At 41.9% G+C, this 24,043-nt stretch overlaps 1 protein-coding gene across 40 annotated transcripts in view; it reads right to left on the bottom strand.

Moving 5' to 3' along the window:
• CLASP2 (cytoplasmic linker associated protein 2) overlaps window positions 1-24,043 on the bottom strand; it is a 277,113-nt gene that overhangs the window by 6,248 nt on the left and 246,822 nt on the right. For all 40 annotated transcript variants that reach the window (XM_054019451.1, XM_054019452.1, XM_054019454.1 and 37 more), the window contains 5 exons: window positions 22,221-22,449; window positions 12,733-12,926; window positions 10,596-10,724; window positions 6,499-6,705; window positions 60-176 (listed from right to left, as the gene is read on the bottom strand). In XM_054019451.1, coding sequence (XP_053875426.1) covers window positions 60-176; window positions 6,499-6,705; window positions 10,596-10,724; window positions 12,733-12,926; window positions 22,221-22,449 — 876 coding nt within the window. The remainder of the gene's footprint in view (window positions 1-59; window positions 177-6,498; window positions 6,706-10,595; window positions 10,725-12,732; window positions 12,927-22,220; window positions 22,450-24,043) is intronic.

The raw sequence follows: 24,043 nt of genomic DNA, 5'->3' as shown, positions 1-24,043 counted from the left end.
CGTAAACATATACATGCAATTAGGGACTACGATTTCTGTAAATGGCATCCTCTACTTACTTTGCTGCCTGTGAGTTGACTGAGATGTGGTTTTAGTTCATCGCCAATTACTGCATGAATGGCTACAAGGCAGAAAACACAAGCCTTACGAACACTGCTCTCCGAATTATCATAGCCCTAGAAAGCAAGGAAATTAACATTAATAGCTAGCATATGACTAAAATTCCAAGAGCGATATTTCTTTTTATAGATACATCCCCCCCAAAAAAATCACACTAAATGAATGTTAAGGTTACCAAGAGAAGCACTCCAAAGTTAGAAAATGCCAAAATTAAACTTGCCCAGGTAAAGAGAGGTTATTTATCTGTAACTGTTGTTCTCTGAGAGTCACCTCTGTGCATTTACACTTGTGGAATATGGTGCCCCAAGCATAGGACTGTGGAACTGCCTTGAAAATCCATGTCCATTGAGAAGCACGAGAGATCTTGCATGCGTGCAACATCATTGCCCTAGTCAACAAAAATGCATCCACCAACCACCTCAACTCCTTCCCTCTAACTGTTAAGTCCAGATGTTATATAGAACTCTGAGGTAAAGAGGAAGGGCGTAGGTAGTATGAATATACAGAGACGACTTCTGAAGAACAATAGTTACTGGTTAGTAATCTCCTTCTTCATCAAGGGTCTCCGTGCACTCCCACTTGTGGGATATCAGCAGGATGATGGTGGGTGAGGAGTTCTTAGTTAAATATGGACTGTTGTGCTGCTCTCTCAAACTTTAGCAACTCTAAGGCTGAGGAGCAGTGCTTTGTGAAAGTGTGCACTGAACTCCAACTTGCTGCTTGCTGAGCTTGAAGTTTCTTATGTACTTGTTGAGGTTTCTGAGGTCCAGGATGGGTGTCAGACTGTCATTCTTCTTGGGCATCAGGAAATAGATGTAAAATCCTTTCCCTTGGTGTTGCTAAGGAACCTCATCTTTGGCTTTCTTCTTGAGAAAAGAATCCGCATCTTACAAAGGGATTCTCTCCTATGAGAGGTTCCTGAAGAGGGAGGTAACCATATGGTTGCTTGTGCAACCTTATTTCTGGAATTTCCTAACCTTTGAGAGCTTGTTGTCACAACTGTAATGCCCATTTAATGCAAATTTCTTAAAAATGTAACTTCCTAATTCTCTTAAACACCCCCCCACCAAATATTGTGGAATCAGACTGACCCCCAACTTAACACATCAACAGTGTTTGGACCATTAGGTCCACAGACATCTACCACTTGAGCTCATGGAGTAACTGGCAGCAGCAGCAGGTTGCCATCCTCCATGTGGACCAACACTAGAGTAGGATGATACACACACTTTGCCAGTAGGTTTCACAGCAATTTGTTGACAGTAGAAGAATGCAGACTCAGGACTACCAGGTTAAATTCCAGGTTCTGAAGGGAGTGTTTGCTAGTGGTTAGAGACCCTTTTTCCCGTTTCACTCAGCCTCTCCCTGTCCTCTTCTGTTCTTAGCCTCTTTTCTCCAGCTTCTTCCCCACCATCCCCATCTGGCTCCTATCCCCCTCTTATTCCTTCACTGGCTCCTGCTCCTATCCCCAATCCTCTATTCCTGCTCTTCCCCAGCTCCTGCTGTATGTGTCCCCCTCTTCACTTCTATCCTCCTGCAGAGTTGGGCTAGAATATACCGAGTACAGGTGGAATCTTTGGAGAATTTAGCTGTCAAAGTCTAACAAGTTTCTCCTGAGCATGAGCAAATAGAACAGTTCTGACTTGTCCAAATATGGGCAAGTTTTCATGGGGATAGCAAAAAAAGGCATCCCCCACAAGAGGGCGACTCCTCCTGCCTCAACACCACCAAATTTCAAGTCCTTGGTCCAAAGCATGGAACAAAATAGTGACAGGATTATTATTATTTTTAACGTGGGCAATACAATGCACTTTCCCCTAATCTATTTCTTGGAAATGGCTGAATCATTTTTACTAAAACTTCCTTCCCTGCCAAAAAACAAAACAAAACAAACAAAAACAAACACACATGCCTGAGACACTTAGCAAGGACAATTTCAGTCCAAACTGTTAAGTTTGGCAAAAATATAAGTATCTGAAAACAGGTTCTTATAATGGAAAGTATTTGGCAACCTTACTTATGGCAACATTTCCTGCACTTCCTATAAAGAGGATTATGATGGCACTGTAAAAATATCTTTTGTGCCGAAAAAGTAATACTGGAAAGAAGCACAGCTGAACTGGTACAAAATTTTCCATTTTAATACACTGGTTAACATAAAACAAAGTTTAAAAACATTTAAGCTATAATTCAGTCTGCCCTATCCAAACCTCAGCTCGGCTATGAGACCATTTGGTTATGTCTACAGTGCAATTAAATATCCATGGCTGACCCATGTCAGCTGACTTGGACTCATGGAGGCTTGGGCTGGGGGAGCTATAAAATTGCAGTATAGATATTCGGGCTCAGTCCAGAGTCTGGGCTCTGGAACCCTTCCCCTCATGGGATCTCAGAGCCTGGGCTCCAGCCCAAGCCCAAACATCCTCTGCAATTTTTATAGCCCCCGCAGCCTGAGCCCTGTGAGCCTGAGTCAGGTGACACAGGCCAGCCATGGGTGTTTTATTGCAGTGTAGACATACGCAATGCCATCCACAGCCTCAGAAACAACTCTGACATCATCATCAAAGGGGCTGACAAAGGAGGTGCTGTAGTCATAATGAACAGGTCAGATTATGAACAGGAGGCTGCCAGGCAACTCTCCAAGACCACATTCTACAGGCCACTATCCTCTGATCCCACTGAGGAATACCAAAAGAAACTACACCATCTGCTCAAGAAACTCCCAGCTACAGTACGGGAACAAATCTACATGGACACACCCGCAGAACCCCGACCAGGGGTATTCTATCTGCTACCCAAGATCCATAAACCCGGAAACCCTGGACGCCCCATCATCTCAGGCATTGGCACTCTGACAGCAGGATTATCTGGCTATTTGGACTCTCTCCTCAGACCCTATGCTACCAGCACTCCCAGCTATCTTCGAGACACCACGGACTTCCTAAGGAAACTACAATGCATTGATGTTCTTCCTGAAAACACCATCCTGGCCACCATGGATGTAGAAGCACTATATACCAATATTCCACATGAGGATGGACTACAAGCTGTCAGGAACAGTATCCCTGATGAGGCCACAGCAAGCCTGGTGGCTGAGCTTTGTGACTTTGTCCTCACCCACAACCACTTCAGATTTGGGGACAACTTATACCTTCAAGTCAGTGGCATTGCTATGGGTACTCGCATGGCCCCACAGTATGCCAACATTTTTATGGCTGACTTAGAACAACGCTTCCTCAGCTCTCGTCCCCTAATGCCCCTCCTCTACTTGCGCTATATTGATGACATCTTCATCATATGGACCCACGGAAAGGAGGCCCTTGAAGAATTCCACCTGGACTTCAACAATTTCCACCCCACCATCAACTTCAGCCTGGACCAGTCCACACAAGAGATCCACTTCCTGGACACTACAGTACAAATAAGTGATGGTCACATAAACACCACCCTATACCGGAAACCTACTGACCGCTATACGTACTTACATGCCTCCAGCTTCCATCCAAGACACATCACACGATCCATTGTCTACAGCCAAGCCCTAAGATACAACCGAATTTGCTCCAACCCCTCAGACAGAGACAAACACCTACAAGATCTTTATCATGCATTCGTAAAACTACAATACCCACCTGGGGAAGTGAGGAAACAGATTGACAGAGCAAGACGGGTACCCAGAAATCACTTACTGCAGGACAGGCCCAACAAGGACAATAACAGAACACCACTGGCCATCACATACAGCCCCCAGCTAAAACCTCTCCAGCGCATTATCCACGATCTACAACCTATCCTGGAAAATGATCCCTCACTCTCACAGACCTTGGGAGGCGGGCCGGTCCTCGCTTACAGACAACCCCCCAACCTGAAGCAAATACTCACCAGCAACTACACACCACACCACAGAAACACCAACCCAGGAACCTATCCCTGTAGCAAACCTCGTTGCCTACTCTGTCCCCATATCTACTCTGGCAACAGCATCAGAGGACCCAACCACATCAGCCACACCATCAGGGGCTCATTCACCTGCACATCCACTAATGTCATATATGCCATCATGTGCCAGCAATGCCCCTCTGCCATGTACATTGGCCAAACGGGACAGTCCCTCCGCAAAAGAATAAATGGACACAAATCGGACATCAGGAATGGTAACATACATAAGCCAGTAAGTGAACACTTCAATCTCCCTGGTCATTCTATTACAGATTTAAAAGTCACTATCATTGAACAAAAAAACTTCAGAAACAGACTTCAAAGAGAAACAGCAGAACTAAAATTCATTTGCAAATTCAACACCATTAATCTGGGCTTGAATAGGGACTGGGAGTGGCTGGCTCACTACAGAAGCAGCTTTTCCTCTCCTGGAATTGACTCCTCCTCATCTATTATTGGGAGTGGACTACATCCACCCTGATTGAATTGGCCCTGTCAACACTGGTTCTCCACTTGTGAAGTAACTCCCTGCTCTCCATGTGTCTGTATATAATGCCTGCATCTGTAACTTTCACTCTATGCATCCGAAGAAGTGAGGTTTTTACTCACGAAAGCTTATGCCCAAATAAATCTCTTAGTCTTTAAGGTGCCACCAGACTCCTTGTTGTTTTTGACATATGCTTTGTGGCCCTGTCTTCTCTCTCTCATTTTTAAAATAGTGGATTTTATACAAAAGAAAATAAAAACTATTTTAAAGGAACAGAGAAAAATATTACATAGTATCTAGAATCACAGAATATCAGGGTTGGAAGGGACCTCAGGAGGTCATCTAGTCCAACCCCCTGCTCAAAGCAGGACCAATCCCCAGACAGATTTTTGTCCCAGATCCCTAAGTGGCCCCTTCAAGGATTGAAGGTTTAATAGGCCAATGCTCAAACCACCGAGCTATCCCCACCCCACTATACAAAACCTTTAAAACTGAATTAATAGAGCCAATTTAAGTCACCCAAATGTATGATAAGATCCTGCAATATGCTGAGCATCTAATAGGTGAAATCATAACTTCACTGGATTAAGATTCTTAATGATTTAGTAGAGATCAGCATGTGGAACATAAAAAAATAATATTATGCAGTCATCATGTTTAACATGAACCAAGACTTCTCAAATGTTAATTTCAATGTATATCATCACTAGCCACTAAATTAAGAAATCTTCCTGAAAATAAAGTATCACTATAAAATGGTTTCAAGTAATCTAATCTAAAGGCTGAAAATGTGTTGCACCTGGATAAATGTTTTTTAATGTTTCTAAAATCTTAGGGATTCTGTGCATTGTGGTCTGTTGAAGTAAATGAGAGCCATTTCTAATCAACGGCACAATTAAAAACTGCAAATAACTAAATTCAATAAGATGACTGCTAGATTATTCTGCATATCAATACAAAACCAGACCTCAGTTGCCCCAAAACAGATTATCCAATGTTTTCATTCTTTGGGCAACTTCAAAAAAGGAAAGTCACCTCATGGACTCTCTTTCCAAAATCCAAATCCCGCCCCCCTCGTTCTTAAAATATTTAATTTTAAGAAATGAAGGGAGAGCTTTACAGGACAGTTTTGAAACACAGATTGAGAACCACTACTTAAAAGTAATCTATTAATAGCCCCTAAAGCTGAAATTTAATGTAATAATTTTATTCTTTATGAACACATTAAAATGTAATGCATCTCCTTAAAGTCCTAGACTGACTGACTGAGAATCAGAATGATGTTGCTCCAAACAATGAAGATATTTTGGACCTGTTTCGGAGCACCCCATTGTGGTTTTTTTTTTCTGAGGGTCTCCTGTGTTTGGGATCTGGGCCTCTGGCAGATTCCACTAAAGTGCTGCTTTTGCCAGGGCAATGTCCTTCACCAGCATTGAAACAAATACCGCAAACCCCAAAGGCTTCCCTTTGGTCCGCCTTTCCAACAAAAATAGAGTCTACACTATAAATACCACTGCACCTGTCTCACCTCTGCTGGATTTGAAGTTTCAGCCTCTCCATTTCTCTGTTCTTCCCTGTGACTCAATCTCCTCAGATAAACTTTCTGCGAGTACTGCCCCTTCACTGGACTCACTACATAGCTAATCCTGGCTTCTGCAGCTATACCTTTCTCCCACTCCCCACCCTTCCTTATACAGCCTCTCCTCCCAGGAGATTGTCACACACACTTTCTTTTGAGTTCCTCCCTCAACCTGACCACTCCATCCCCAGGTATACCAGATAGAGCTCTCAAACGCTCTCTAACCATTCCTGGGCCAGTGTGGGCTTTATATACCCCATCACAGGGCCTCAAATGCAATCATCTACTACCCAAATCAAAATGAGAGCTGAGTGAAATGCTAAAGAGATTTAAACTTCTGGTTTAATTCTTTACATCTGCTGTGGTTTCTTACCTGTATTAGACCTGGCACAATCTCTGGTAAAAGCTGAGCAAGTGTTTCTTTAGATACTCTCTCTATCACTTTTGTCTGCATTTTGATTGCAGCCAGATTAATGGGGTAATCTGCAGTTTGGATAATGGGACAAAGTACTTTGATGCACTGATCTGGGCTAATGGAAGTGGCCAGCATTGAAGCAGCTTCTTCAGCAGATCTCACCACCTAAACAAAGATTAAATAAAACAATGGAGAAAATAGTTTTTAAAAAATGCTTATGCAGTCTAAATTCTGACAGTTCTGCTCTTGAACCTTGCAGTGAAATCAATAGATGTTTGTATTTTTATTTAGTTTTATTTACAATTTAATTACATATCTGCAGCTCTGCAGCACTGTAAAATGATTTGGACTGGAAGAGACCAATAGAGACAAATTTTCAAAAATCCTTGGTGTGACAAACTGGGACTGTTCTTACTGTGGTCTTTGAATGCTGACAGGGAAGTGTGGCTAGGATGGTCTGCGTTGGGGGATGGGAGACTGACCGAGGGAAAATACCTGAGCATGTAATGTGAGAACCCAGGAAGGGGTTAGAGGCCAGGTGACACCTTTGCTCAGGAAACTGAACAAAGGCTGTGGGAGGGGTCGCTGAAGGGAGAGTTTCAGGAGCTGGCTGGTGATATGGCTGGGAGGCAGACGGGGCTCTGACCTCCCAAGGGGGCTGGGGTGCCCTGGGACCCCAAGATGGACCTAACTGGGGGGGATCCTGTTGTCTGTGCCTGCAAGACCTGTCTTGGACTGTGTTCCTGTCGTCTAAATAAACCTTCTGCTTTACTGGCTGGCTGAGAGTCATGGTGAATTGCAGGAAGCTGGGGGTTCAGGGCTTTGTGTCCCCCAAACTCCGTGACACTTGGCACCCAGCAGATCCCAAATGCAAGCAGCTCGTCTGAAAACCTGGGTAATAATCTAGGCCTAACCTCTGCATTGTGGCAATACAGACATCAACATTCCCCAAGTCTCCCTGGCAATAGGTGCTGAGTCAAGCCTGGAATCTCTTTAGTGATTGCTATTCCACATCCACCCTTGACAGACTGTTGAAGTTTTTGTTAATATTTTTAACACACAATTTCCTTACTGTAACTCTCTACTTCTTGCAGGTCCTTGCTGATCAAAGACACAGATTTTCCATTCACTCAAGAAAATTATTTTAGATAACAGCACATACATTTTTACTTCTAAAATTAAGTCTAACTTGCATAAAAGTTAGAAAAAATAGCAAAAATTTGCACCAGATTCTTCAACTAATAGAGGATTTAGTAAGGGAACATAACAGTTATTAGTTGGGTGCTAACAGTTCGCGGATCAAGAGGATGTGGATACAAATGGGAAGACTGGACAGGGTTCTACCCTAAAAGGCATGCTTCTGCAACCATGCTCCCTGCTGGCTGGCACAGCACACAGACAGCTTTGTTATGTACAGAGTGCTGCTTGCTACGTGAAGCTCTAGAACAGGGGTGGCCAACCTGTGGCTCTTCAGAAGTTAATATGCGGCTCTTTATATAGGCACCGACTCTGGAGCTGGAGCTACAGGAGCCAACTTTCCAATGTGCCGGGGGGTGCTCACTGTTCTGCCACAGACCCTGCCCCCACTACACCCCTTCCCGTCCCCTCCCCTGATCCTGCTGTGCCCTCGTTCCTCCCTCGGGGAGGGAGGGAGAGGCACTGATTGGCGGGGCTGCCAGTGGGCGGGAGGCACTGGGAGCGGGGGGAGGGGTGGAGCTGATGGGGGGCTACTGATGTATTACTGTGGCTCTTTGGCAATGTATATTGTTAAATTCTGGCTCCTTCTCAGGTTCAGGGTGGCCACCCCTGCTCTAGAACGTCCCCCTTCACTGGTTGCTTCTGGGAAGGGGTTAGGGTGAGTCTGAACTCATGTGCGGGCTCCAGAAGGGAGTTTGAGTAGGGGCTTAGGGTTGGGGCAGCAGGTTCGGGGTGCAGGCTCCAGGTGGTGCTTACCTCAGGCAGCTCCCCAGAAGCAGTGACATGTACCTCAGCTCCTAGGTGCAGGGACGGCCAGGCAGCTCTGCGCACTGCCTCTGCCCGCAGGGGCCTCCCCTACAGCCCCATTGGCTGCGTTTCCTGGCCAATGGGAGCTGTGGAGCTGGTGCTCGGGGCGGGAGCAGCCTGCAGAGCCCCCTGGCTGCCCCTACACCGGAGGGACATGTCACCATTTCTGGGGAGCTGCGCATAGCTGGATAGGGAGCCTGCCAACCCTGTGCCAACCGAACTTTTAACGGGCGCTGACCAGAGCCACCAGGGTCCCTTTTTGACCGGGTGTTCCAGTCGAAAACTGGGCACCTGGCAACCCTAATTTTATGGTGGACATTGTAGTTATATTTCTTTTATATATCAATACAATTATGTCTCCTGTTCCCCCCCATGTGTATTTCCTACATCTGGGGGGGGGGGGGGGAAGAGAGAGTGAGTGAGTGTGTGTGTGAGTGTGAGAGAGAGAGAGAGAGAGAGAGCGCGTGCGCGGTACTGTGGCTTCCTTCTCTCTGCATGTTTCCCCACCCCGTCTTTTTTACCCTTCACATTTAATTTCACTGTATTTCCCCTTTCCTTCTTTATCCTCTATCCCCACTCTGCATCACCTGGTTATCCTGTCATATCCATGAGTTCCCTTTGCTCCCCCTCTATTGCTGCACCAACGCTATGAGAAAAGAACTTTCAAGCATGTCCCCCCAGTAGTATAATTTGGCTAAAAAACTGGATAGGATAGAACTGTGGCCCCTTGTCATGTTCAGTCTCATCCTCCAACACATCTGCAGTGGCGCTGTTGGTCAAAGCAACACTGTGCAAGGCCAGGTGTGAAATTTCTTGCCTTCCCCAACACTCCACCCAGTCACTAATTGGCCAAAGATACTTGGTAGGGAAAAAGCTGCAGTCCCATACCACACTGATTCCAGTGGCAGGGCAGGGTTCTTCTGTTTGAAGGAACATGGTTGAAGCTGCATGACCCCCAGGACTGCACAAACAGTTTAAAACCATGAAGTCGCACTATTAACAGCATATATATTACAGCAAACAGCATGTCAAGGAATTTCTGAAGTGTTGGTATCTTTATACATAATTGAGAGCATTTCTGTATATTATTAAAATGAATTACCAGGCTCTGGATTAACCATGTTGCTACAAAACATTTTAGAATTTGTCAATGGACACAAAACCATCACATATGCTCTTTGCAACAACACCATGCCATACAAGTAGATTCTCATAGGGTTTTCCATTGACACCTTTTGTTTACTTTTAAAGAGCTTCTAAATCTCCAGGTGGTATAGTAGACCCAACTTGCGGTCAGATTAATTTGTTTTAGAGAAGTACTAAAATGATGAGAACCATAATATTTGCTCCTTTTCTTCGGTTTACAAAAATTATATCAAGATGTATCTTTTCTCACCTTTCCCTCTATTGAACTAGATGTAGCATTCATTTTATGCTTCTGCTTTTCTGAGAAATACACTTTGAAAAGCAAAAACATGATAGTGATGATACAATATAAAAATGTTTCCCCGTGTACACATTTCTTCTAGGACCTATAGCTTTATAGGGAGGCAATCTCCTTTATCCTTCTACTAGTACCATCTGATGCTCATATTTAGTTGGGTGCATCTGTGTGTCATTTGGGGACAATAGGTAAGTAGGAATTCACTTTATTAGGGTTGAAATTGTGCATTTCAGGGTCCATAAAACAGCAATTCTTCCTACTCTAGCATGCCTTTATTAACCAATATTTGCTGAATCCTTGACTATCAAACCAATTACACCTCTACCCCAATATAACGCTGTCCTCGGGAGTCAAAAAATCTTACCGCTTTATACGTGAAACTGTGTTATATCGAACTTGCTTTGATCCGCCGGAGCACGCAGCCCCCCTCCTCCGGAGCGCTGCTTTACCATGTTATATCTGAATTCGTGTTACATCGGGGTAGAAGTGTACTTCCCCACTGGCATTTGAATAATTTATCAAGCATGTTCTTTGAACATTACATTTGATTTGTGCTTTGACATGTGTCATCCTCAAATACACAAAACACACAGAGCCGCTTACTAACCTCCTTATGAGGATCCTTATGAGCTTCTAGTGTCTTCATAATTGTAAGCTCCGCATAATTTTTAAATCTTGCTGGTTGGTTCCTTAGAATTTCTCTTAAAACTTTCAATGCCAAAGCTCTGATTGCATGCTAAAGGTTAAATATTGTATATAATTGAGTTATTTCTCTTTGAACGGACAATGTGCTTTTAATATTAGCTCAGCAATTGGACACAAACTTGTTTGACAGTGGAAATATAATGTAAATTATAATATGCTCCCCCCAAATGCATACAGTACAAGCCTATTCATTCAAGCCCTAAGCATATGGAACTACCAGAAAAATCTTTACATCATCCCAACCCATATTCTCACCCCCCCATATATATCTATATATCTATATATATATATATATATATAGATAGATATATATATCTATATATATCTATCTATATATATATCTATATATCTCTTACATGGTGTTATGAAGTTTTTACTAAGCAACGTATGTAGATGCAATGTATGCTTGCAAAAACACAAGCAACATATGCAGATCATCCCAAGTGAGTGCCAATAAAACCTTTACACAACACTATTCCCATATTTTGTCTAAATTATTTATTTTACCAAAAAAAAAAAAATGGTTTAGAAATATTTTAGTTTTCAAAAATGTTATTGCAATTTTTGAGTCCCTCTGATTGAAAAGACATGTCTAGTTACAAGTCTAACTGTGGTATACTAATTATAGTAAGCCTAATTATATGGAACTGAAAGGGACTTGCCAATTATAACTACATTTTAGAAGCCTCTAAAATTACTTAACATTTATTTTTTATACATAATGTTGTATGTGTTTTAGAATTTTCTACCTTGGAACATAGCAGGGGCTAGCAAAAGCTAAGTTTCGTATCCTCCCAGAAAGCTAGGGAAACCATCTCCCTCCTATCCCATATTCTCCTCTTTTGGAAAAGTGTATACACTAGGGATGTAAAATATTAAATGGTTAACTGGTAAGCATTAGTCTTACTGTTAATCCACACTAACTGTTAATCCCCTGCGTGCGGGTCTTGAACCAGTTCTCCTGCAACAGACTGACCTGTGCCCCAGCTGTGCCGGCCCCAGCCCAGTCGGGGCGGGAGGTGGGGGTTAAAGTAGTCCCCAGCCTCCCCCAGCACCACTGGAAGGGGTTTGGCTGCGGAGACGGAGGGCGCATTGGTCAGTGAAGGGAAGGGAAGCTGCTGCTGGGGTGGCACGGAGTGTCTGCGGAGGCCACATCGGGACAAACTAGGTACCTGGTCCCCTCTTCCTTTAATCGGTTATCTGGTTAAACAATTTAATTTTATAGTTTAAATGGTTATCTTATTAAACAATATTTACATCCCTAGTGTACACAAACTTCCTATTTATATATTTTTAAAGTCAAGCTTTGCATGGCCCACTTAGAAGGCGACCTACAAATAAGAATACTTTGAATTTCATAGTAATTACGTGAATACACCCTAAGGTAAAAAAAGGATGAGCAACCAATTTTAAGCTTCCATAACTCCCACCCCAGAGTTCAAACTAATAGTACTCGCTGTGCATAATATATATGAATTATACTGTCATCCACCATAAAAATCACCTGAACATGAAACCAGTATAGGAAACAGGGGAGGGAGAATCAGAGAAATGCCTTTTTGATACAAAAGGGTGTGTATTTTTCAGTTATTTTGTATTTTATTTTTTTAAATTGCTATCTCAATATAAATATGTAGTATGGAGAAAAAGCCATGTACCTGACCCCTATCCAGTCCATTACCAGATGCTGGACTGTGTGTGCCTAATGCACAGAACTTTGGACAGAGTGGGAGTCAACAAGACTGGATACTGGGAGAACCCAAAACACGAAAAAAACCCTGTAAAGTAAACATGACGACTGTCTCTTTTTACTTTTTGGGACACTAAGATTATTCTAAATTTAAAGAAATTTTCTTAGTCCCATTTGTAGACTGTCATTACAAAGTATTTTACTACTACCAGCAACTTGTTTATCCCCTTCTAGAGATACCATTTAAACCCAATATGAATTTCATCCATGTGAAGTGTTATTGAAGAATGGGCCCTAATGTCAAAAGCAACTTCCGGGCACTTTGGGTTGAACTTTGGGTTGAACTTACCTCTTTGTCCCCAAGAGTTTCAAGTAACAGAAGTAGTATCGTTTTGAAGTGCTCATCCCAAACACCAAAGGATTCTTCTTGAGTCAATTTCATAAGCTCATACAAAGCAGCCTTTCTTTCTTCAACTCTCTCATTATGGTTTGACAATTCCTTCAGTAACTCTGCAACCAGATCAGAATGGTCCATAGGGGGCTCTATTAAAAAGGAATAAATGGACATATTCCTCAAACTGTAGAGGTGATAAAAAGCAACTCCTATCACATAATGCAGAGATAGTTTTAAGGCCTATCAGCCTAGAAACTGTTGTTTATTTTTCTCAACTCCGTCTGCAAGGACATTTTTACCCTCAAAATAAACACAAATAAATACTGTATTTTCAGTGTGGTCAGCATTCCTGAGAAACAAATGTCTGGCATGATGGCAAAAATCAACTTGCAAATGAACTGACTGCAGCTTGAATCTTCCAGTGACTGAACAGGTATGTGAAGCTGACTAGACTAGGAATTCCACAGGGCTGCCGCTGCTCAGGCTGCTGTCACTAGGACAAGCTCTCTGTGTAGGAGAATTTAAAAAATATAGGGGAGGGATACCACAGTGATGAACAAGACATGAATAACTAGACTGATACTTATACAGATTGGGCAGTCAACCCAAGATGCCAGCAAAACGTCAATAAAACCTGGTCTTCAATGTGAATTCAAATATCAAGTTGTTGTCTTTATTTCGTTACCAAATAGTAAGATATCTCTGGCCTTTGAAAAGGGAACTCTCATGCCTTCTGTCTGTGTCTTACTGTACAGGCAGAAGATTAAGAACCTCACAGTACTTTTTGAAGGAAAAAAGGTAAAACACATATACAAAAAAATCTCTTTCTCAAATAAACTTCTATTTTACAAGGCATATAATGGAAGGAGTCAAATTTTAGCACATCTGCAAAACATGGCAATTAAACAGAGTCTTGTATTTTTCTCTAGGACTATTTCAAGTTGACACTGAGCTACAAGTGAAATATTTCTGCAATAAAATTTGTTACGACATCACATACAGATAAATCCCACGTTAATCAGTCCTTGAGTTTATTATTACGTTATTACTATTTAGTAACAATAAGTCATCTTGGGGAGAAGAAACTAGCAAAAAGTGAATTAATTAGAACTGTGTAAATTTTCACTACCTCAGTATAATATTTACCATCTACTGAATATTTTAGATCAAAACTTTTTCTGCAATGCACAGAATAGAACTCCACTTGTTCCATTTATCCTCTGTTTTGGATGAATAACCCAAGGACATGGATACATGAAAACAAAAATGTTTATTCAAGTAGTACCTCTCTCCCCTTCGTCCATAAATTAGTATGTTAGAGTTTGTGACTAATAATGCATGCTTTGCAAATTCTTTAAATGGACCATTAATGTTCACCTAAAGGAAACTGTTTTTTGCCTCAACCCTATGATAGTCATTAATTAGTACAGAGGACTGGAACAGAAAACTTTTACTGAATATGATTATTTTTATTACCAAGGCCAAATTAGTCCTGCAACAGACACTGAAGATAAGATACCATGACAAATTTTATTATTGGGAACACATATTGACATTATATTAGGGAAACGAGGCATATATTCTGCCCAGACAAGTTAATTCCACAGTATAAATTTAATCAGCATGATATTCTCATCAACATTGCTGACTTCACACATTCAAAGGTTATTGCGTAAGTTCATGTGCTAAGAAATTTAGCAGTTTTTGAAGGACTGACATTGTATAATACTGCTCTGGGTACCAAATAATTAAATTAAATGTATAGTATGAATTCGTAGCTAATGCGACACTAATTTTTAAAAAAGACTCCAGAGGCGATAATGGCAATTACAGGGCGGTAATCCTAACTTCAGTTCCATTAAAATGGTTGAAACTATAGTAAAGAACATGGGAGGTGGGAGAAGCTTCCTCTTGGAGAGGCAGCAGCACACCAGACAGCCTCTTCTGCCTGTGGCCCCACCCATACTCCACCCCTGCTCTGCCCCAGGCTCCACCCCCCTCCCCACTGTCTCCCTCATCTCTTCCCTCCCACTCCCCCTCCACGCTCACCCCTGCCGCGTGCACATCCCCCTTCCAGCCAAATCCCTGAATCCAAGCAAATGAAAAAAATATATATTTGGAAAAAAAAAAAAAAAACCTCCACTTTTCTGCAATTTCTTTCTAAAGAAAATGGAGCATGTTTTCCACTCTGTGCCAGATGGTGTTTGTGAAGACAAGACACGCAGAAGATACCTAATTAAAAACACTAAACTTGGGAATAAAAAATGTCAGTCACAGGTTTTTTGATATACCCTGATAGCTGACATGCAGGCAGCCTGCAAAACAGCTTTTGCAAGTGCCCCGACCCCCTCATTGATCCTGGGGAACATATAATGGCAAACAGCAGTTAAAACTAATTGAGAAATCTCTCTCCTTTCTTCACACAATAAAACAAGGTGTCAGGCCTCACCCTCAGCTGGCATTTACAGCCTGACAGGAAGAAAATGGCTGGAATCAGACTGCAAAAGCTGCCACCTCATTTTCACTTCTTCACATAAACAAGCTTGAGCACTTCCTATGTTTATTGTTCCAACAGCAGTAAGCACCTCAGGCAATGAATAAGAACTGCCAAGAGGAGTGGCTGTTGCAGCTAGAGATGAATCCTGGCAGTAAAATAAAGGCTGGCTGCTACTTTAACAACAACAATACCCGCTTAGCTCACAGAACCAAGAAGGCAAAATGTCCCACTGAGGCAGCATGGGGATGCCAGCTTTATGTACCAGACCAGCAGACCCTATATCCCCAGGGGTGAAGGAACCAAATCCCCAGCCCCATTCTCATGAGAAACTGGCCACCAGGCAAATGTAATCGCCCATCCACTGAAAAGAGTTGAGTCTTATCCTCTCCTCCCCGCCGCCACATTCCTCCTCCCTCTGCCTCCCACTTCTTTCCCTCCATACCCCTCTCCCCACAGACTTCCGCCACTCAAGTTCTCTCCCCCAGCTGAGCGCTCCCCGGCCCTGCCCATCACAGAATTTGAAGAAGTAAAAAACCCAATTGCCCCACGCCCATTGCTTACCTGTGGGAACGCTCTGAAGGGCTCTGGCCCAGGTGGAGGGGGATCCATTACTCCTGGCCATTTATTGCTTAGTCTCAGCTGCCCAGTCCCGCTTAGCTGGCACTGGCCCTGAGGACAGGACAGCATAGGGTACCTACTGCCACAAGTAATCCAGCCTTCCCTGCAGCACACTGACTGACTGCACACATAGCATAAGGCTGGCTGGCCTACCTGCATCTTTGTCTAGCCCTCCCACCTCCTACTTTGTAAAGTGATGATGGGGGCGGGCCCGGTGGGGCCCTGCTCCTAACTCCCTTTGGCAAGTTGCTCCACCATCACCCAGTGGGAGGAGGAGTAGTCCCATAAAGTCCCAAATTTAAATTCTCCTTTGATCCAGGAGGAGTGCCTACTGCATGAATGCTGATCAAAAAGAATAAATAGACACAAATCGGACATCAGGAACGGTAACATACAAAAGCCAGTAGGTGAACACTTCAATCTTCCTGGACATTCTATACCAGATTTAAAAGTAGCTATACTTGAACAAAAAACTGTCAGAAACAGACGTCAAAGAGAAACAGCAGAACTAAAATTCATTTGCAAATTTAACACCATTAATTTGGGCTTGAATGGGGACTTCGAGTGGCAGGCTCATTACAAAAGCAGCTTTGCTTCTCCTGAAATTGACACCTCCTCATCTATTATTGGGAGTGGACTACATCCACTCTGATCGAACTGGCCCTGTCAACACTGTCCACTTGTGAAGTAACTCCCTTCCCTTCATGTGTCATTATAGAATGCCTGCATCTATAATTTTCACTCCATGCATCTGAAGAAGTGGTGTTTTACCCACAAAAGCTTATGCCCAAATAAAACTGTTAGTCTTTAAGGTGCCACCAGACTCCTTGTTGTTTTTACTGCATGAATGAAGCATAAAGGTTTTGGAATTATAAAAAACACTTTGCAAAACTGCACTTCTAAGCACTTCCATCTGATGTCCTCAAAGTACCTAACCAAAAACAATGAATTTACACAAACTCCTGTTAGGCAGGCAATTATTATTATTATCCCTGTTTTTCGGATGGAGAAACTGAGGTACAGGTTAATTAAGTCCCCTATCTGCTGTCTTTTTAAATCAATGGAAAGACTCCCCTTGATATCAAGCCTTAAATGACGAGTCCAATGTCATACTGGAAGTCTGTGACCCGATCTCCACATTTCTAGCAGTGGGGAGCACAGGCCACTGACTGCATTGAGGTGGAAGTTCACCCTGAAGTCCCACCTCCCCCAGTACAAGGACTCGGCAGCGAGGCTGCACCTGACCTGACACAATGCAAGGGCTAGACATGTAGATGAACACGATTTGTTGGGGAAGAATCAACACGTCTTTTGTAAAGGGAAATCATACCTCACCAATCCATTAGAATTCTCTGAGATGGTCAACAAACAGGTGGACAAAGGTGATCTAGTGGATATAGTGTACTTGGTCTTTCAGAAAGCCCTTGACAAGGTCCTCACCAGAGGTTCTTAAGCAAAGTAAGCAGTCATAGGATAAGAGGTGAGGTCCTCTCATGGATCAGTAACAGGTTAAAAGACAGGAAACAAGGGGTAGGAATAAATGGTCAGTTTTCAGAATGGAGAGACATGAATAGCGGTGTCCCCCAGGGATCTGTACTGGGACCAGTAATGTTCAACATATTCATAAATGATCTAGAAAAAGGGGTGCAAACAGGGAGTGGCAAAGTTTGTAGCAATACAAAATTACTCAAGATAGTGAAGTTCAAGGCAGACTGCGAAGAGTTAAAAACGGATCTCACAAAACAGGGTGACTGGGCAACAAAATGACAAGTGAAACTCAATGTGGATAAATGCAAAGAATGCACATTGGAAAACATAATCCCAACTATACATATAAAATGATGGGATCTAAATTAGCTGTTACCTATCAAGAGAGATCTTGGAGTCATTGTGGATGGTTCTCTGAAAATATCTGCTCAATGTGCAGCAGCAGTCAAAAAAACTAACAGAATGTTAGGAACCATTAGGAAAATGATAGATAAGACAGTAAATATCAAAATGCCACTATATAAATCCATGTTACACCCACACCTGGAATACTGCATGCAGTGCTGGTCACCCCATCTCTAAAAAGATATTAGAAACTGAAAAGGTACAGAGAACGGCAACAAATATTATTAAGGCTAAACCTCCATATGATGAAAGATTAAAAGACGGGACTATTCATCTTGGAAAAGAGACGATTAAGGGGGAAATATGATGGAACTCTACAAAAGCATGACTGGTGTGGAGAAAGTGAATAAGGAAGTGTTATTTACCCCTTCACACAACACAAAAACCAGGGATCACCCAATGAAATTAATAGCAGCAGGTTTAAAGCTAACAAACTGAAGTATTTCTTCACAAAATGCACAGTCAACCCGTGGAACTCATTGCCATGGGATGCTGAGAAGACCAAAAGTATAACTGGGTTAAAAAAAGAATTAGATAAGTTCATGGAGGACAGCTAATAGCCATTGATAGGCCTAAGATGGTCAGGGATGCAACTCCCTACTCTGGGTGTCCTTAGGCCTCCGACTACCTGATGCTGGGAGTGGACAACAGGTGATGGATCACTTGATTGCCATGTCCTGTTCATTCTCTCTGAAGCATCTTGCATTGGTCACTGTCAGAAAACAGGATACTGGGCTAGATGGACTATTGGTCTGACCCAGTATGGCCATTCTTATGTTATGCTAAAAACAAATCCAGCATGCCTGTCCAATTTTTTGGAATACTAATGTTTGACAGACAGGCTGGAATGATCAATACAAGTAAAGTCAGTAGTTTCATTCAATTTACTAAAATCACCAGAAACACCATGTCCTTGGTGGTAAAGGATGTTCACACTGTAATATGATAACACCCTGCTAAATAGAGAGATTTGATTATTTTTACTTGGTGCAGAATTCATATGGCCCGCATATTTCTGTGTCCCCTGTGCAGAAAAATGAAAATTTGCAGGGGGGAGGACACAACACGCGCCTCTTCCCCAGCAGCCCAGGCAGCGCGTCTGTTCCAGCGTGCCTAGAGCAGTCTGAGTTGCAAATCACTGCAGGGGGAGAGGGGCTGGGCATGCGTGCCTGTGGGGGGAGATGCTATCCATCAGGGGGCAGAGGTGGGCGTGTGTCCCTGCCAACAAGCAAGATAGACTCTGTCCCTCTTGCTCGCTGCCGCGGCTCGCCAGGGGTAGGTCTTTTTATTATGCAGGAGGAAGGCTCTTTCCCGGAGCCAAAAAAGTAGCAGCCTGCCTGCTAGCTAATTGATCTCATTCTCTGAGTCAGAAATGTAGCAGCCCGCCTGCATAGTAACAGTGTTTATGTTCCTATTGTTAGTTAACTGTTCCCATTCTTAGTCAATTCCCCCAGGAGCATAAAACCTGTAAAAAGTTTTAAGGCTCCTACATTGCCACAGTGATGTAAAGCCTTATAAATGACAGTAAGGGAATCAGCGAGGAAGATCTATGTACTTTCTCACATTTTTCCTGTGCCAAAGTGGCACAATGGGGTTAGATTACAGCTCAGGATTTGTTTTACTTACCCATTTAAAAAAAAAAAAAAAAAAAGACTTTGAGGACAAATAAAACATTTACCAAGCAGTCAATAAAATATCAGGACAATCAGAAGCAAGCACTTCCCAAAGTACCCAGTCAAGTCCAGGACAATGATTAGCAAAACTGTATGACTTTCATGTGTGAAAGTCTGAGCAATTTAAAATGACATTCTTCTTATTTTTTCCCCTCTGTGGTGTTCTGTAATGTAATTTAAATGAAAATCCAGGATTATAACTTGAATGCAGGGTATTAATTACCAAGTGTTTGTAAACTTAACTTTCTTGTGTTTAGGAAATGATGAATAGTTATTGTGACGTTTTCTGTATTGTAGTTTAAATACATTACCAAAATAATTGAAACTGATGTGATTATATTGCATTATTTTGACAAATAAAATACGTTGAATTTTGAATTTTTTGGTGCAGAATCCCCCCAGGAGTAATTATTACATTACTGCATAATGTTATCAAAATGAAAAGCTAAGAGTTGTAATGATTAACATTTCATTTCTTATGTTTACATATTAATGATATGTAAAGATGTTAAAACTTCCCAAATAAATAGTAAAAGACAAACATTGGTTATTTACTCACCCCAACCATAACTTGGTAAAAAGCTATGTCAATAACTAGAAGTGCACTTAGGTTAGATCCAGTAAATATCGCATCTTTTTATCTTACATAAAATAACTGAAAACTAACTGACAGTGGCTGTTAATGCTGACAACTAGCTATATAAATGGTGACGTTTCAAGAAAAGCTGAATATAAGTTAATTTTTCAAGTAGAGAATCTCATAAATCTCACTCTGAGTGCAATTACTAAATCTGAATACAAACAATGCCAGAGAGTGTATTGTTTTCTTTCAGGTAGTTCCTATGGCAAACCATTGCTTAATACCAGAACTACAGTTGAGACAGAAGCAAGAAATCCCTTCTCATCAGTCTCTAGTAAGAACTGCTCTTAATGACATAATAAAGATTAGACTATAACTGAATACTCATTTCAAAATATTCACTATCTACTGAAGCAATACAGCAACAATCCCCCCTTCCAGTTTTTCTGCATTGCCATCATATTTTAAAAGGTTTCCTTGAGATTTTCAGTAAGGTGTAAAGCAGGTACAATTGGGAGTGTCAAGAGACCAGGGGCCTTTTGCTGGTGTATGCTCTATGTTAAAGAATAGTGAAAAGTTAAGACTTCATTACAAATCTGTGTATTCAACTTAATATGATATCATTTCATCATGAACAAAATCACTTTTCTATATACTTGAATTTGTTTCTGAGCATGGATAGCAGTATTATTATAAGGTAAACACCATTATAATTAGACTTTAAAACCTTTTATAAACGTATTTTTAATGAACATGAGGTACTTATCGAAATGAAAGAGTAATTCAAATAATTTATAATTTTACTTAAGTGCCTCAAGGTCTACTTGGTAGGACAGTAAAGATTGTTTGCCAGACACTAGTACAGGTTCTACAAGCTTCCTTCTCCTTTATTTAAAGAGGAATCTCTCCACTAGTCCACAATCCACTGTTTTTGCCCATCTACCATTTAGTTGTGCATATTCTAACCTGCAATGGAATACCAAAAGCCACAACTGTTCCCTATCCAGTTGTTAAACCACCATTCCCTCCAATCCAAGCAACTTCAACACACTGAATATCTGGGGGTGATGGAAAATAAATCGAATACAATATCAATATAAATAACACAGAGGATACTATACTGATTGACATAGATGAAAGAGTAGTGATTGAGAGAGGGCTAGGTAGACAAAGCAGTGCTGCATAATCCTGGGGACACTGCTACCTATGGACATACTTCAAACCAAACTCTCAGTAGGGTGCTATCTTAGTGGTCATCATCTTTTTGTTTCAAGAATGTGGGGCCAGATCCTCAGCTGGTCATCAGTGTTTTGCCTCAATTCAGACCAGTTGATAATTGGGAACATAAAGTTCACAATGGAGCTACAGCCAGCACCAGATCTATAGAAAATGTTATTATAAGCTACAGAATTAGGGAAGAAAAATGAGCAAGAAAGAAAGAGAGAAGGAAACAAATGCAAAATAAAACATTTGGTTATAAACATTACAAGAAAATATACCGAAAAAGATTATAAAGCAGCAAGCTGAATATCTATGTTGACATGGTCTGAGCGCAGCCACCTTTTCAGCACATGCATTTAAAAAAATGTTTAGTCAACACAAAATACCTCCAACTTGTGTTTCAAATCAAAATATTTCACTACCAAAACTCTGTGCTGTTAATCTTTCATCTGTAGCCAAAACTAGTTTTACCCAGTTTCTTTTTTCATTATGTAATTCACAAAGATCTTTTTTCTCTTGACCAACTGAAAAAAATTAGCTAAAGCAACATAACTACAAATATTTTTTCTTTTTGACTGTCATGCACTAAAATGTACTTACTACAACCTAAGCCCAAATATATAGTATATGCTACAGTTAGCAATTCTCTTACTTTTCCTGTAACTTCGTATTTATGAGGAAGAATATTAATACTGGAGTATTCCATTACATTGGACTTCTGTCTGATAGCTTTTGTAACACTGCTTGCTTTTCACATTACTCAGATAGGATTTGCTATTCAATAAACCTAGTCCAAAAACATGATTTATTGCATCAGCAGTCCGGTTCCTTCAGATACATGTATGTATAGCTAAATTTAGCTTAGCCTCTATTTATTACATGAAAACCTTAATGACTACGCAACACATGTAGACAAATCTTACGATTTCCCCTCCAACAAAGAATGTAATCTAGAACTTACCTTCAGGAAATTGCTCTGCATCATCATCAAACATAGCTTCTTTCAAAGCAGATTTGTTAAAAGAACTGATACTATCCGAGTAATTGTACGGGTTATAATCTCGTGAACGTGGAGAAGAGTGGGGAGGCATCGTGTTAAGTAATGATGTTTTGTTATCAAGAGCTGTTCGGCCTGTATCAATTGCTCCACCTCCTGCTCTCAGATCCGCTATTCCAGAGACACTGCAAATCTGCCAGGAAAAAATAAAAACACCCCTCCCCATAAACATATTTAATATCTCACTCACTTTTTAGTTCACTATTCCTCTTAGGTTAACAGAGCAAATAATAGTCTTGTCTACACAGGAAAGTTAGTGTGCAGCAAGCTACGTGTAAATTTACCGCACTCTAGCTACTCTACACTAATTCCTTTGTGGAGATTCCTATTGTGCACTAAAAGTGCTCTTGGGTGGCTTAGCTTTTAGTATACTTTAAAATCCATTTCTTTAAAGGGTTAAGCTAAAGCGCATGATGGCCCTCTTAGCACACAGTAACAGTGTCCACATGTGGGAGTTGTACAGAGTAGGCAGTGGGCTGTAAATGCACACCCTAAATTGCTGTGTGCTAAGTTCTCATGTAGACAATCCTAAAGACAAGCTACGAAGTTTGCAAGGTTCCATGGATGCCACAGAATACCAACTAACATCTGAAATTGGCTCATAGTTTCTCAACACTTATGGCTTGTGTAAATGAACACTTAGTTCGCAGCAGGCTGAGTTGTAAATCTACCCTATACTACTGTGCCGTTCACTAAGTGTCCCCCTGAACCCTGCTGCCATGCATTGAGCACCCTTAAACAGTGGTTCACAAACTGTGGTCCGTGGACCACCAGTGGTCCACGAGCTCCATTCAGGTGGTCCGTGGATAGTTCCCTCTAAGATGCACGTCTGGACGGCCACACACAAGAGAAAGAAGGGAGACCCACCTAATTAGTGGAGCCATGCAGGCATGGCTACATTAATTAGGTGCCTGGACCCTGGAGAAGACGCACATGTTTGGTGAGGTGGTGGCCTTGGGGGAATAGAGGGTAGGTGGGAGGGGGCAGTGGTGTGAGAAGAAGGGGTGGGGGTGGGGTGTGGGGGGGAATTTGGGATGTGCAGGGTTGCGGGGGCCAGAGAAAGAGGCGACTTTCTATAGCTCCAGGGCTGCGGCTGCGGGGAAAGATGGCCCTCCTTCCCAGCCTCAGCTCGGGGGCTGCTGCGGTGGGGGAGAGAGGGAGAGACCCCCCTACTTCCCAGCCCCAGCTCGGGGCTGCCATGGCCGGGGAGAGAGGGCACATCCATCGCATTAGAAAGGTAAGACTACTGATATTAAAATGTGAGTTTTGCGCTTTTATTTGTAGAACAAAAAACCATAATAATAATAAAGTTTTTTCTTATATAGTGCTTTTATCCAAAGCTCTTTACAATAATTAGCTAACGGTACAAACAACATTTGGAAAGATCTTTAAGTGGTCTGCCGAGACCCTCAGCAATTTTCAAGTGGTCTGCGAGAAAAAGGTTTGAGAATCACCGCCCTAGGGAACTTTTAGTGCACAAAAGTAGGGTCCAAACAAACCCCTAGTGCACAGCACACTAGATTTAAATGCTACTTTCTGTGAACTAAGTGTTTATTTAGATAAGCCCTCAGAAAGCTTAGCTTTCCTCTCAAATGGTGCATATGAACATTGCCTAAAAAGGACCTAGGTGTTTGAACTGAACACAAAACAGCAATGTTTTCATAGAGGAAGCTTAAAGTTAGGTATTTAAATCCATATTTAAGCACCTAAATAATTGGCCTGATTTT

Source organism: Malaclemys terrapin, chromosome 2 (assembly GCF_027887155.1).
Source record: "Malaclemys terrapin pileata isolate rMalTer1 chromosome 2, rMalTer1.hap1, whole genome shotgun sequence".
Taxonomy (NCBI): Eukaryota; Metazoa; Chordata; order Testudines; family Emydidae; genus Malaclemys; species Malaclemys terrapin.
This window is presented reverse-complemented; position numbering and strand designations above follow the sequence as displayed.